At 37.3% G+C, this 16,905-nt stretch overlaps 1 protein-coding gene across 1 annotated transcript in view; it reads right to left on the minus strand.

The window, feature by feature from the left end:
* duox (dual oxidase) overlaps window positions 1-16,905 on the minus strand; it is a 44,977-nt gene that overhangs the window by 24,951 nt on the left and 3,121 nt on the right. Inside the window, exons 4-13 of the mRNA XM_062035796.1 lie at window positions 16,720-16,884; window positions 11,485-11,672; window positions 11,213-11,414; window positions 7,980-8,146; window positions 7,262-7,325; window positions 6,916-7,009; window positions 4,070-4,160; window positions 3,369-3,471; window positions 1,202-1,374; window positions 955-1,130 (exon numbers count right to left, since the gene is read on the minus strand). Coding sequence (XP_061891780.1) covers window positions 955-1,130; window positions 1,202-1,374; window positions 3,369-3,471; window positions 4,070-4,160; window positions 6,916-7,009; window positions 7,262-7,325; window positions 7,980-8,146; window positions 11,213-11,414; window positions 11,485-11,672; window positions 16,720-16,884 — 1,423 coding nt within the window. The remainder of the gene's footprint in view (window positions 1-954; window positions 1,131-1,201; window positions 1,375-3,368; window positions 3,472-4,069; window positions 4,161-6,915; window positions 7,010-7,261; window positions 7,326-7,979; window positions 8,147-11,212; window positions 11,415-11,484; window positions 11,673-16,719; window positions 16,885-16,905) is intronic.

Raw genomic sequence — 16,905 nt, forward strand, 5'->3', positions numbered from 1 at the left:
TAAACAGGACTCAAACCCATGTCCCTCGCATCACCACATAGCGTCACTTACTACTACCCCAGCAGGCACAAGACATTAAAAAAAGTTGAGAACTTGTTGAATTAGGTCCTGATATTGAGCAATTCAAACCTAACGTTGGAACAACATGCTTTTTTACAAAGTTTAATAAATGTTGGGTTCTGACATTGATTTGACCATTGAATTTTGGTCATTTTCCAACCAACATTTTACAACCCTAATACAACGTTGAAACAACATGCTTTTTGACAATGTTTATTCAATGTCAGGTTGTGACGTTGATTTGACCATTGAAATTTAGTCATTTCCCAACCAACAACGTGGATCCAACGTTGGACACCAACATTGTCTCAATTTACAAATACAACTATTTTGCAACATTGTTTCGAAGTCAGTTTTAAAGGACATGTACTGTATGTATAATCAACATTGTATCAATGTCTTGTGCCTGCTGGGACGCTATACTTTCTAACAAATAATGCCTTGTTGGCATTAAAAATATACTATAAAATATATAATATCAGGTATCCTATAGTGAGAAATCCTATTATGTTGCGTAAATTAAAATAAAACAACAATTATGAGCTCTTTCACAGCGCTTGTGGTTAAAATATTTTTCAAGATCGCTTACATTTCCTCCTCTATCTTACATAAAGTCTGTAAAGTGTTTGATACCAGCTGCATGCTCTTCTTTAGGTAAAAATAATAAGTCTCTTATTTGTCAAGATATTTACACAAAGTTTGGGTTTTTGGCAGAAATTCCTTCGCCATCGTCTTCATGTGCATTCATCACTCTCGCCTTTTAATTTGATTGACTCACGTAACATGCAACTTGCCACGATTTATTTTCATGGATAAAAAAAGAATCGGGAAAACGCAGGAAAAGAAGGAGAAAAAAACAGGATTTCCCAGATAAAATAGGCAGCAGGAGCTTACCCATTCTGTTTGTTCTCAAACCAGAAGCGGTCTCCATTTCTAATGCGTTCAAACTGGTCCAAAATGATGGTAGAAAAAACTGGACCTGGGCCTCCGACAGATTCCAGCAGTCCTCCAGGGAAGAGCTCCAGCTTGGAGATGTCGCTGTCATACAGTTGTGCAACTTCACGGAGCAACTGTTGAGGTGCAATTTTGTTTAGACTCGTTTTGTGTTGTTTTTTTTGTCCATGAATCATTTGGATTGAACCTGTGGGTTGGTCCTGTTGAGCTTCGGATTTATGTCATCAAACGTTTTTACAGGTGGCAGATTCAGTGCTTGTCTAACTTCAGTGTAGCTGCCAAGACCAAAGTCTCTTCCTCTCTGGACAGTCAATGCCACCAGATCTGTGCGAGTGAACTTCAGAGGACCGTACATGTAGTCTGTCGGGGTTTAGATCAGATGATGAACAAATTCTCACTTGCAATGTGCTTCTGGTACTATATCGACATGTGAAAAGTAATTAATTAATTGATTGTTAATGTTTATGCTGATATACTACTATGTGGTAACCAGCAGAGGCACTATTGAATCACTAGTTTATGTCGACAAATGTGATGTCAGCTATGGAAAGTTGATCTTCAACCCAGCAGATATCTACTGTGGAACAACTCCTGCATGCAGCATTATTCTGCTTGGTGTGATAATTACATGAAAGTAAGAGTCTAGAACAGAGGTCTTCAACAGGGGGTCCGTGACCCCTCGGGGATCTGCAGAGGTACAGCAGAAGATCATCAAATCATTGGTTTTTTACACTCTTTATATTTCCTGTGCAATTTTTTCCACAAATGTATGTCTGTAAATACACATTAACATTGATCCAACACACTGTTGTGTAGTTGCAGTGAATATGAACATGAATATTTATATTATATTCACAATAACAAGGTGTCCTTAAGACATTTAAATTTAAAACATGATTTTATACAGCGTAAGTACGGGGTCCCCACTCTGTCAGTTAGGAGAGTCCTTGGCCTGGAAAATGTTGAAGACCTCTGGTCTAGAATATTCAGTAGGTGTTAAAAGCCTACTGAAATCCACTACTACCGACCACGCAGTCTGATAGTTTATATATCAATGATGAAATCTTAACATTGCAACACATGCCAATACGGCAGGGTTAGATTAGTAAAGTGAAATTTTAAATTTCCCGCGAAATATCCTGCTGAAAACGTCTCGGTATGACGTTTGAGCGTGACGTCACGGATTGTAGCAGACATTTTGGGACACCATTGTGGCCAGCTATTAAGTCGTCTGTTTTCATCGCCAAATTCCACAGTATTCTGGACATCTGTGTTGGTGAATCTTTTGCAAATGGTTTATGAACAATGGAGATAGCAAAGAAGAAAGCTGTAGGTGGGAAGCGGTGTATTAGCGGCCGGCTGCAGCAACACAAACACGTAGCGGTTACGTCGTAGCCTGTGTTTCATTGTTTACATTAACAAATGATGACAGTCAAGCTTTACCATTGGCCTGTGGAGAACTGGGACAACAGAGACTCTTACCAGGAGGACTTTGAGTTGGATACGCATGTTTGTGGAGATGGGACAACAGAGACTCTTACCAGGAGGACTTTGAGTTGGATACGCGGTACCGTGAGTACGCAGCTGCGGCTTCCAAACATTCGATCGCTTGCCCGCACGTGCGTGCCGCTATGTGCATGTCACGTATGTAACTTTGGGGAAATATATGTGCTGTATGAACTTTGCGGAGGTGAACGGTACTTTGGGCTGTTGGATTGAGTGTGTTGTGAAGGGTGTTTGATTTGTATTGGCGGGTTATATGGACGGGAGGGGGGAGGTGTTTGTTAAGCGGGATTAATTTGTGGCATATTAAATACAAGCCTGGTTGTGTTGTGGCTAATAGAGTATATATATGTCTTGTGTTTATTTACTGTTTTGGTCATTCCCAGCTGAATATCAGGTCCCACCCGCCTCTCACAGCATCTTCCCTATCTGAATCGCTACCACTGCCCTCTAGTCCTTCACTCTCACTTTCCTCATCCACAAATCTTTTATCCTCGCTCAAATTAATGGGGAAATCGTCGCTTTCTCAGTCCGAATCGCTCTTGCTGCTTGTGGCCATGATTGTAAACAATGTGCAGATGTGAAGAGCTCCACAACCTGTGACGTCACGCTACTTCCGGTACAGGCAAGGCTTTTTTATCAGCGACCAAAAGTTGCGAACTTTATCGTTGATGTTCTCTACTAAATCCTATCAGCAAAAATATGGCAATATCACGAAATGATCAAGTATGACACATAGAATGGATCTGCTATCCCCGTTTAAATAAGAAAATCTCATTTCAGTAGGCCTTTAATTTTTTCCATAGTGGTTTAAGGAAAAGCACATGGTGGAGTCATAAAAGCTGTATCACCTCTTAGGTCCTCCACAACAATGTGGTCAACTTTCTCTGCAATCTGAGAGGTCATGCCCATGACCAGGTCATCCACATCCTGACTTGTCTTCACATTGACCTCCTGACAACAAACCCATCAATCTTTAGTGTGCAGAGTGGATTCATTTGAAATACACTTCTGTCAGTACAATTTAAAAGAGTGTCTCTAGGACTACTATCATACAGATAACTAGCCATACAGTATTTGGATGCTTACTTTCCATACTACCTTTCAGTAGTGTAGAATTGCGCTGCATTACACTCAGTGTGGTTTCAAACATTTTGAGTATACATTTTAGCGTCAGTCAGTGGCATGACAGCATGATTACTTTCTGGAACAATAACAATATTGCTCTAATGCAGTGGTTCTAAAACGTTTTTCACCAAGTACCACCTCAGAAAACACTTGGCTCCTCAAGTACCACCAGAATGACCAACATTAAAATACAGTAACCTAGTAGGCTAAAGTGCTCATTAAAAAAAGTAATATTTAACAAGTATATTTACTACTTTTGGCCACTGTAACAGTACACACAATGCACAAACATAATCAACAATGATACTCCGTACAGTAAATATTTACAGACTTCTTTGGCTTACCACTAGACGGAGCCTGCTTACCACTAGTGTTACACATACCACAGATTGAGAATCACTGCTCTATTGTGACTTTTACGCACCTGACGTTTCCAAAAGCTGTTGCATAGACGTAAGGCTGGCGATGAATTCCCATCAGTGTTGATGATGTCCCGAAAATGGCACGTTCTGTTTCTGTATAGAACAGCGAACGGATCATTGCTATAATATTTATTATAACAACAGCTGTATGATAAGCATGATTAGCACAACAATGTATGACATAGTGGCAAGTCTCTAGCATTTTCTCCCTTTTGCTTGTGTGGACTCTCAAGCCAAATATTATTCATAACATGAAGAATGTATGTTAGAGTGAATTTAGATTTGTTAAATTAGTATCTTTTTGCATTAAATTACTAAGGAAATGAGTCAGAAGCTTGTAAGTTGTAGTAAAATTAGTGCTGTTAAATGATTATTTTTTTTAATCATACTTTTGAATTTGGATTAAATATGATTGATCACATTTAATCATAAGTTGAATTAACTTTAAAAAGAGCTCAATATATCAACAAAATGCTATTTTATTGTAAGAATGTCATACAGGACCATTTTAAAATGTTTACTTGTCATTTATTTACACAAATTTTGGTAAATTCCCATCTCGGTGTATATTTAAGTAAAATTTGCTCATTTTTGTCCTGGCCTATGCATTGACCTGATCACTGATCACATAATCTGCACCGCCTTTCAGGTAACCATCCACAGTGAAGGTAAAGGAGCATGTATGGTCTAAATAAATCTTGTGATTGATCTGCAATTATACATGAATAATGCAACATATGTTAATTAATCACATGAGTTAACTACATATTTTTGACAGCCCTAAATTAAAATACATTAATTCAAAGTATTCTTATTTTTCTTCCTACATTCCAAAAATATGCATGTTAGCTTAATTGAAGACTGTGAATTGCTCATGGGTGAATGTGAGTGTGAATGGTTGTTTGTTAGAGATGTCCGATAATATCGGCAGTCCGATAAATGCATTAAAATGTAAATATCGGAAATTATCGGTATCGGTTTCAAAAAGTAAAATGTATGACTTTTTAAAACGCAGCTGTACGGACTGGTACACGGACGTAGGGAGAAGTACAGAGCAGTTGCGTCTCCCAGTCAGCAGCCCCTCCCCCCTCCCCCCCTCTCCCACACACAACACAGGAGTTGCAGCACGACTGGCAACGCTTGGTGACCTCATCAAACCGCCGTGAGCAGAGCATAACAACAACAAGAGTGTGTTGTTGCCGGTGCTGTAGCCGTGGCTAACAAGCCAGCGAGCTCGGTGACTGACTAACGACACCATGTCTATGGTTTGGGATTATTTTAAAGTGTGTCCGACGGATAAAAAAATGGCAATTTGCAATGACTGCAAAAAGTTGGTTATGCGAGGAGGAACCAAGACGCCTTCCTTTAATACGAGCAATTTAATCTCACACTTCTTCAAGAATCATAAGGAGATACACGATGAATACAAGCGGAAGATGGATGAAAAGCAAACACCGAAAAGAAGTGGTACCACACAGTTGTCGCTTAAAGACCCTGCCGAGAAAAAACAAAAATACAACAAAAAACACCCCAGGGCGAAAGCCCACGTTGTGGTCAGGGACAACGCACGCAATATGGCAAAAGCTACGGTGGACTTTGGTGTGGCTAGTCTGCCCTGCATGGCGCACACTTTGCATCTTGCAGTGAACGGAGGTGCCCTGTCTCAACGCAGCATTTCAGAAGCTCTGGCTGACTGCTAGGCCACTTCAAGCACTCACCACTAGCTTGCAGCACATTTTTGTTACTCATACAAATACGTTAGAGCAGGGCAGATTGAGCCCAGTTTATAATTTTTTGTTATACAGTATGCCAGGCAGTCTTGCACTAAAGGAGCACTATGTTATTGTTTACTTTATTACTCTAGTATACTCTGGACTGAAGCTGTGTGCCTTCATTGTTTTTGTAGCTGTTGTTTTGAGGCATGTTTAAATTTTTTTTTTTAAAAAGCACTTTGTGAAAGTCAAAGTATAGTACTTCCCATAGTTGTAGCGGGTATCAGGATTATCTCAGGGAGAGCATGTCCCAAATTCCAAGCTGCTGTTTTGAGGCATGTTAAAAAAAATAATGCACTTTGTTACTTCAATAATAAATATGGCAGTGCCATGTTGGCATTTTTTTCCATAACTTGAGTTGATTTATTTTGGAAAACCTTGTTACATTGTTTAATGCATCCAGCGGGGCATCACAACAAAATTATGCATAATAATGTGTTAATTCCACAACTGTATATATCGGTATCGGTTGATATCGGAATCGGTAATTAAGAGTTGGACAATATCGGAATATCGGATATCGGCAAAAAAGCCCTTATCGGACATCTCTATTGTTTGTCTATAAGTCTCTGTGATTGGCTGGCGACCAGTCAAGAGTATAGCCCGCATCTCGCCTTAAGTCAGCTGGGATAAGCTCCAGCTTACCGCTGACCCTAGTGTGGGTAAGCGGTATAGAAAATGGATGGATGGATTGATATTTGTATTTTAATGTTCATTATTTTGAAAATGATCTAAATTTGCCCCATTCCAAAAGATTCTGGAAATTTCAAGCATAGAGCCTTCTAAAGAACGTTACATGTAAACATAGTAAACATTGGCAATGCATAAACATGCAAAAATTCAAAATAATGAACAAAATAGAAATACAATATAATTTTTTGACGCTTTCTTGTATCATTTCTAGCTAGAATAAAACAAATATACCAAATAAAAATACAGAACTTGTCCAAGACATGAATAATTGTGCTTAACTGTATATTAGATTAATTGAAAACATAACTGTATTTAAGTGTGAATGATTGTCTCTGTGTCAGTCTTGTGATTGACAGGCAAACAATACAAGTCACTAAAAATACCTCATATAAACACCAGGTGGAGTCGTAGTGATGCTTAATCTCATAGCAGTCTGAAACTCAGAGGAGATTGCAGGATCAACAAATTTCTGATAACCTACAGAGAAAACAGTACATCCAGAAGACAGAGTGAGAACAATAGAATCCCTATTTTAAATATTATATAAGTAATATAATATTGAATTAAAACAAATGCACTGCTGTGGAAAGTGTGGGTTCTCATTCAAACAGCTTTACTGAAACAACATATAATGTGACAACAACAATGTTTGACCTCACAAAGACTTGTGCTCACTAGTGCATCACCTACAGCTGCTTGTGTGCACATGTTCTTGGTACTGGTTCTTACCTGGGTAGGGGGGAAGAGATCTGTCTCCCAGGAATGCCGGCAGCCATTCATAAAGAGCAATGTTCTGTTTGGGGGGATATAACATGGTTGTAATATTGCACTAGATTTATAAATTCTGTGAATTGCAAATGGTAAAACAAATTATTAGTAATCTGATGGAAAATTGTGTTATGTAAATATTCTTATACTCTAGGACAGGGGTGCGCAAACTACGGCCCAACGGCCACATCCGGCCCGTTGGTCCCTTTAATCCGACTGAATTGATGTTCTGATATGATGTTATAAAGATAGATGTATTATGTTTACAATAGCCCATGTTTCAGAAGCCTACTTGTAGTTCCAATAGATATGATATGCTTTGAAATGTAAAATTTCAAAAGCCAATGTGGCCCCTTAGCCAAAAAGTTTGCCCACCCCTGCTCTAGGAAGTAAGGAAATGTCTACATTTTGTCAAATCAATTATTTTGCAATGTAAAGGGAATGCCCTGTATATCCATCCATCCATCCATTTTCTACTGCTTGCCCCTAACGGGTTGTGGGGGTTGCTGGAGCCTATCCCAGCTGCACATGGGCGGTAGGCGGGGTATGAATGCAAAATGTGCATTATTATATATTGTATAAATATTTAACCTAACCTAACTTTAATTATATTTGATATACCGCAACCAATTGTTTTCCATGTGATGCATAAGGATTATGAAAAAACTTTTCAATTTACCTGGAACGTGGCCACAACTGTCTTCCTGGCATTTTGAAACAACTCCTCGTCTGACCATTGTGGGTGTTCCTCACGCAAATTGGAGGCTACATGATTGTGGTAACGAAACCAGATAATCCCCTCTGCCGCAGTGAAAATGTTCTCATTGGCCCAAGCATTTCCCAAATCTGGATACGGAAAATAAAAATGAGCAAATTATTTACATGTATTTTAATCAGGTATGTGTTATGGCAGAATGGCCGAAGTTTGGTACTTGGCACCACCCTAAATAAGATTACAAAGCCAGAAAGTCAGACACCAAATGTAAACCCGCCCCCAACAGTTCAAAGAAGCTCAGAAATACACAGTCCAGTTATAAATAGCGCAAGGATATTCTGTTGGCCAGCAATTTAGTAATCCACTTTATTGATATCTTTTCAAAACCTTATATTAATGGATGTGCAATTAACAAGGGACACCACTTTTATTTCATGGTAAGGCTGGGTCAGATTATTGTTATTTTATGTTCCATAAAATAATTGGTGTCAGGAAACAGGATTTGGAAGAGAATAACAGGGCTGGCTGCTCCTTGACCTACGTGGACTACAAAGAAAAACACCCGGCCGGAGGTAAGCTTTTTTACATTTGCCATCTGCAGAGCCCCATGTAAGGTTGGAGGGATAAGCTTGTCCAAATGTATCATTTACAAGAACCTCATAATTGTATGTCCAAATACCAGACATGGTTGATCTCTGAATTTATGTTGATTGGTAATGTTTGAATTTTTAAAAAAAAAATCTAAATAATGCAAGTGAGTAATAACCTGTGAATAATCCTGATAAATTCACATTTGAAAGTATGCTTAAAAATTCTAATAACCCCAACTGTACATTGAAACCCTAATGGGAAGCCCTAACCCGAGATGTACATTTAAGTGGTAACCCTAATATAACTACAGCTCAAATCTTAGAGCAGGGGTCACCAACCTTTTTGAAACCAAGAGCTACTTCTTCGGTACTAATTAATGCGAAGGGCTACCAGTTTGATACACACTTAAATAAATTGCCAGAAATAGCCAATTTGCTCAATTTACCTTTAACTCTTTGTTATTATTAATAATTAATGATATTTACACTTAATTGAACGGTTTAAAAGAGGAGAAAACATGAAAAAAATGACAATTAAATTTTGAAACATAGTTTATCTTCAATTTCGACTCTTTAAAATTCAAAATTCAACCGAAAAAAAGAAGAGAAAAACTAGCAAATTCGAATCTTTTTGAAAAAATTAAAAAAATAATTTATGGAACATCATTAGTAATTTTTCCTGATTAAGATTAATTTTAGAATTTTGATGACATGTTTTAAATAGGTTAAAATCCAATCTGCACTTTGTTAGAATATATAACAAATTGGACCAAGCTATATTTCTAACAAAGACAAATCATTATTTCTTCTAGATTTTCCAGAACAAAAATTTTAAAAGAAATTCAAAAGACTTTGAAATAAGTTTTAAATTTGATTCTACAGATTTTCTAGATTTTCCAGAATAATTTTTTTGAATTTTAATCATAATAAATTTGAAGAAATATTTCACAAATATTCTTCGTCGAAAAAACAGAAGTTAAAATGAAGAATTAAATTAAAATGTATTTATTATTCTTTACAATAAAAATTTTTTTTTACTTGAACATTGATTTAAATTGTCAGGAAAGAAGAGGAAGGAATTTAAAAGGTAAAAAGATATATGTGTTTAAAAATCCTAAAATCATTTTTAAGGTTGTATTTTTTCTCTAAAATTGTTTTCCTGAAAGTTATAAGAAGCAAAGTAAAAAAATAAATGAATTTATTTTAACAAGTGAAGACCAAGTCTTTAAAATATTTTCTTGGATTTTCAAATTCTATTTGAGTTTTGTCTCTCTTAGAATTAAAAATGTCGGGCAAAGCGAGACCAGCTTGCTAGTAAATAAATACAATTTAAAAAATAGAGGCAGCTCACTGGTAAATGCTGTTATTTGAGCTATTTTTAGAACAGGCCAGCGGGCTACCTGGTGCCCGCGGGCACCGCGTTGGTGACCCCTGTCTTAGAGGATGCATAGTTCAGTCGGTTATAATACTTGATCTCTGACCAAGTGGATCAGTGTTCAAGTCTCAGATTGGTTGATTGGTAATGTTTCAAATTGTTGTTTTAATCATTTAAATAATGCAAGTGAGCAATAACCCGTGGTTAATCATTATACATCCAAATGTAAAAGTCTGATTAAAAAATTTTAATGAAACCAACTGTACATTGAAACCTTAATGGGAATCCCTAAACCTAACTGTACATTGAGGAAAACCCTAACCCCCAATCCTTAACCCTAATGGGAAACCTTACTGTACATCGAAACCCTAATGGCAAACCCTAACTCTAACTGTATTTTAAAACTTAGAGGCTGGTTATGCTTGTAGGCTTGTGAAAGAGGGAATCACTCTAACAAGTTATTTTCCCTTAATGCAGAGTGAGTTGGAAAGGCTTTTTGTGTGTTTTACAAAATCATTAATACATCATAAAAAGCTAGATAAAATAAATAAAGAAAAATAAATGCCACCATATTCATTCTATTTTTTGACATCACACATGTAGGTGCAACGATGGCGTATTGGGCGTGATCTGGAATGCAGCAAAGGTCGGCAACGTGCAGGCAGAAGGTCATTTAATGAAGAACCAAGTAAAAGTCCAAAACAACACAAGTCGCGTATCAACTGAAGTATATCGAAACACACGCTGTGGTATACAAAAGATACTGAACCAGTACTGAAGGAGGGAACAAGGTAGAACAGGTGAGCGGGCAGGACACAGAACAGATCATAATGGTGCTGCAAAACATGCAGAGACCAAACAAGACATACTACCAAAACAATAGCACCAGGACAGGAAACCAAACAGGGAAATAAAGAACAAAGTCCAAACAGTCATGTGGGATCACAACAGTAGGTGTATTATACCCTCTAATGCATAGAATATTTGTTTTCGAGAGTAGTGGCCAAAAAGAAGCCCCCCCTATACACCGCACCAACAAATACACAACTTTGAACACACTTAGTGTGGTATTTTGCGGTGAGAGAGCAACCATTTGCACAATTCTCTATTCCAGCCATGTTCCTGTACCCGGATCCAAGCAGACCTCCTTATTGTACAAAATAATTCTGATATTTGGGTTAGGAAGAGTGCCGAGGGTCAGAAATGAATTTTTAAATATTAGATTATCTTACCGTAAAGGCCCTGAGGTTCATGATCACCTGTTGCGGGGTCAGCAGCACACCACATTAAACGGTTTCCTGCTGCCTGTTTCGGCATGTTCCGCTCCGAGCTGGAGGCCAAAAGACCCCCGGAGAAGCTTCTCAGAGAATCCGACCAGGAAGTGGATGGACCATAGATGGAGCTGCCATCAATCCACGCTGTGACCATATTGACCTTGAAGCATGTTTCAGTTCATTAAGTGTCAAACGTATTGACAGGACAATAAATAAAGCCCTTCAATAACCTGTGTTCGAGGGTTGCTTGGACTCTGGCCAGTGTCTTTGTCCCACGTTCCTCTTTGGAAGGGCAGCAGAACTTCCCCGGTGCCAGTTGGGTCAAAAACAGGATCACCACGAGGCACTGGGATGTTCATGAATTCAGGTGGGCACCCAGGAACTTGTGAGTTAATTATCTCGAATGCAACATGATGACCTGTAAAAGAAATCATTCTATTACCTTGGTTGGTCCATATATTGACTCTAATGTATCTGTTATGATGTATTTTAAATATTATACATTTTGCCGCTTTAAAGAAGGACTTGTTTGTCCATTGTGTGTCTTGGTGGTGATGGCAAACCAAAGTATAGCAAAACTGGCAGTAACTTTCAATGCTAAATACTATAGTTTTGACATAATACTTGGTGTAAAACACAAGTTTGATAACCATTATCATGTGACATGTGCTGTTGCCCTCTTGGCCAGGTCACCCTTAGGGAAGAGATCTTGATCTCAATGGGTTTCTTATCTGGTTAAATAAAGGTTGTATAAAAGCAATCTGATTGGATGCTTGAATGTGTCACAGCATCTTTGCTAAATCTCTGCCTTTCAGTATTCCCGAAGTGCCAAATGTGTTTCCTAAATAGTAGCCTGTTTGTTCTTTGATTGCACTATAATCTTGAGCAATGGTGCTTCAATGAGGCTTAATAATTTCAAAATTATTACAAATATGAAAATTTAGCAAATTTAACAACACAAAAATTAAAAATCTTATTACTTCCTTATAACAGTATTTCCTTATGAGCTTAATGATAGGCAGAAAAAACCTATTGGATCCTAAATGCGACAGTAAACACATAAGGAAAACACTTAGAGAGAACTTGTCCAACAAAAGCTTTTGCTTTATGGACTAACTCCTTTTCTCATATCCCCTTTCAAAAGATTTCGGTCAAGCAAAAATGTATTTTCAATTTCAAACAAAGTTAAAGAAACCTTTATCAAAACTATGATCATAAATTTTACCCTTGTTAGGAATGTGAATCTTACAGAAACTCACAATTCGATTCCGACTTTTTTCAAAACCGATTCTTGATTCAACATGATTCTTGATTAAAACTAATTCTCGCAAAGTCCTGTTTGGCAGAACAAATGTAATATAACTTTTTCAAAACAGGTTACAAAAGCTCCTCTTGGCTTTCTGATGTTTGACGTATAGATGAAGATGGACGTAACCGCAGAGATTAAAAATATACAGTACAGGCCAAAAGTTTGGACACACCTTCTCATTCATTGTGTTTTCTTTATTTTCATTTACATTGTATATTGTCATTGAAGGCATCAAATCTATGAATGAACACATGTGGAGTTATATACTTAACAAATAAGGTGAAATAACTGAAAACATGTTTTATATTCTAGTTTCTTCAAAATAGCCACTCTTTGCTCTGATTACTGTTTTGCACACTCTTGGCATTCTCTCGATGAGCTTCAAGAGGTAGACTACCTGAAAGGGTTTTCACTTCTCAGGTGTCATAGTTTTGATTAGGGATGTCCAATAATGGCTTTTTGCCGATATCCGATATTCCGATATTGTCCAACTCTTTAATTACTGATACCGATATCAACCGATACCGATATCAACCGATATATGCAGTCGTGGAATTAACACATTATTATGCCTAATTTGGACAACCATGTATGGTGAAGATAAGGTACTTTTTTAAAAAAAACAATAAAATAAGATAACTAAATTAAAAACATTTTCTTGAATAAAAAAGAAAGTAAAACAATATAAAAACAGTTACATAAAAACTAGTAATTAATGAAAATGAGTAAAATTAACTGTTAAAGGTTAGTACTATTAGTGGACCAGCAGCACGCACAATCATGTGTGCTTACAGACTGTATCCCTTGCAGACTGTATTGATATATATTGATATATAATGTAGGAACCAGAATATTGATAACAGAGAGAAATGGGGGGAGGGAGGTTTTTTGGGTTGGTGCACTAATTGTAAGTGTATCTTGTGTTTTTATGTTGATTTAATTAAAAAACAACAAAAAAAAAACGATACAGATAATAAAAAAAACGATACCGATAATTTCCGATATTACATTTTAACGCATTTATCGGCCGATATTATCGGACATCCCTAGTTTTGATGCCTTCAGTGACAATCAACAATGTAAATAGTCATGAAAATAAAGAACACGCATTGAAATGAGAAGTGTGTCCAAACTTTTGGCCTGTACTGTGTATATTTTTTTGTCTTTTATAAATCGCTTATTGAAAATGATGAATGGATTAAGAATCAAAAATAAATAATCACAATTTGTATGTTATTTGATGTTTTCCAGGACCCCTAACCTTTGCAACTCTCTTTTATCTAAATTCATTAAGAGTGTTTCTTTTTTTTTTGTTCTGTCCAGCTTCTCAGGCAAATCATATTGTTGATGTAGATGCCCATATCGGCTGTACAAATTTACTTTACAAAAGAGAAGTGTGGGATACTTGTCTTGTTGCCTTATTCGTATTTGACTTTATTAAATGTATTTATATTATCATTTGGAAAAAAAGGAAGACAGAGGGGGAAATTGTGGGGACAAATAAATAAATGATAAATGGGTTATACTTGTATAGCGCTTTTCTACCTTCAAGGTACTCAAAGCGCTTTGACAGTATTTCCACATCCACCCATTCACACACTGATGGCGGGAGCTGCCATGCAAGGCGCTAACCAGCAGTCATCAGGAGCAAGGGTGAAGTGTCTTGCCCAAGGACACAACGGACGTGACTGGGGATTGAACCCAGTAACCAGCAACCCTCCGATTGCTGGCACGGCCACTCTACCAACTTCGCCACGCCGCCAGAGGGGGATAAGACAGAGAGACAAAAACAACAAGAGCAAACACAACAATAACAACAACAATAGAACAACATCAGCAAATACGATATGTGATAGTAATACGAAATATGATAGTAAAAGTGATAGCAAAGAAGCAGTTAGTGAAATAAATAACAATACAGAAATGACAATGAACATTATTACACTACAAATGGAGCAATACATATACCAATAGAATTAGCACTATTGATAATGAATAATAACAATAATGTACCTCTATTATCAACAATACAATTGTTCAAATGCAACAATACATATATGTAATGATAACTTGAAATACAAAATAAAGCAGATAAATGGAGGGGAAGAAAGAGAAGCCAGCTATATTAACTTTGTAGATTGTTATAGTAACAATAGGTTAAGCTTTGTCAGTGTGCCGTGTGTTACCCAGTTTCCCCTAGGGCAGTGGTTCTTAACCTGGGTTCGATCGAACCCTAGGGGTTCGGTGAGTCGGGCTCAGGGGTTCGGCGGAGGTCAAGACACACCCGACTCATCGTGTAAATAAAAACTTCTCCCTATCGGCGTATTACGGATACGGCAACAGCAGAAGTCACACTGATTTGCAGGTGTGTAATTTGTTGTGAGTTTATGCACTGTGTTGGTTTTGTTGTTTGAACAAGGTGATGTTCATGCACGGTTCATTTTGGGCACCAGTATAAAAACATGGTAACACTTTAGTATGGGGAACATACTCACCATTAATTAGTTGCTTATCAACATGCAAATTAGTAACATATTGGCTCTTAACTAGTCATTATTAAGTACTTATTAATGCCTTATTCTGCATGGCCTCATTATAACCCTAACCCTCTAACCCTAACCCTAACCAAATAACTCTAAATTAAGTCTTTGCTACTTAGAATATGTTCCCCTAGTGTCCAAAAAACTCTAAATTAAGTCTTTGTTACTTAGAATATGTTCCCCATACTAAAGTGTTACCAAAAACATATAACTTTGTCTTGAATTTAAAAAAAAAAATTATTATTTTTTCACTAAAGAAGGGTTCGGTGAATGCGCATATGAAACTGGTGGGGTTCGGTACCTCCAACAAGGTTAAGAACCACTGACCTAGGGCAACAACGTTAATATATGTTTGATGAAAAGTGATTATATGCATGAGTGTATGTATGTATATGTACTAGTATATGTACAGTATGTGTATATGTATGTTTGTACAGTGAATGTATATGTACAGCAGGGGTCCCCGAACTTTTTGACTCGGGGCCGCATTGGGTTAAAAAAATTTGGCCGGGGGCCAGGCTGTGTGTATATATATATATATATATATATATATATATATACACATTGTCTTCGTAATCAGTTTGGTCATTTAACATCAATTAACATTGATGTTCATCAACATTTAACATTGGCACGTTATCGATGGGAAAATTCATTTTTAGACAATATGATTTGCCTGAGCGACTAGGAGACACCAAGAGTAACAAGCGGTAGAAAATGGATTAGAAAGGAAAGATATAAAAAATTAAATAAAATAAATATATGTATTTATTTTTTTTAAAACTTGGGACTTCCTGTGGGCCGGATTTTGGATGCTGGGGGGCCGGATCCGGCCCGCGGGCCGTAGTTTGGGCACCCCTGATGTACAGTATGTGTATATGTATGTTTGTACCAGTGAATGCATATGTACAGTATGTGTATATGTATGTTTTTACAGTGAATGTATATGTACAGTATGTGTATATGTATGTTTGTACAGTGAATGTGCGTTTGGATGTACGAACTTTGAGTGTGTAGGTATGTACTGTATTCATTCAATCAATCAATCAATGTTTATTTATATAGCCCTAAATCATTAAGAGTGTTTCTTAAGAAAACTAATTTAGAAAAAAATGAAAAAAAAATCACCTATTTTATGAATGTCCTACCTCTCAATCGGTTTGTACTGAGGTTTCTATTTTCCTTTTTAATACAGTACGAACAATGTTTGTTTCTACGAGGTAACTATCAGAAAGACTTGGATAATGCTATAAAATGTGTCTACTGGTCAACTTTCATATTTACAAAATCAGAGTGATGTAATGTAAGTCAAATATACATATGATAATGATAAATAATACGGTCATGAACACCTCCGAGACTGTATTTTTGATGTATGAGGTTAATGGGTGAGGGCCGACATCCGGGCAACTGAGCTACATACGGGTTCTTCGAGCCATAGCAACCAGACTGGCGTTGAAAACAAACCTTTGCCCAGCGGAGGCGGAAATAGCTCGTTAAAAGATGTGCTAATCCAATTTTATGTGGACAATGTTGACATTTATACAGTGGGACCAATTCGAATTGCTTCATTACTTCCACTACGAGTGAAAATGAATAGAAAATATACCATTTACCAAAAAACAAAGACAGCACGGTGTGGTTCTTCGTTGATGGCAACCCGGAAGTACCCTGGGTCAGCACTCGGCTCAGTCGTCTCGGATTGGGCAGAACTGGCTCGTGCTCCGCTTGATAGACTCCATCCCGGAAGTGCGCGGGTACGAGCCTCACAAGGCGCGCTCCTGCAGGTGAACACAAGTCAG

The sequence above is a fragment of the Entelurus aequoreus genome, linkage group LG24, assembly GCF_033978785.1.
Source record: "Entelurus aequoreus isolate RoL-2023_Sb linkage group LG24, RoL_Eaeq_v1.1, whole genome shotgun sequence".
In the NCBI taxonomy this organism is placed as follows: Eukaryota; Metazoa; Chordata; class Actinopteri; order Syngnathiformes; family Syngnathidae; genus Entelurus; species Entelurus aequoreus.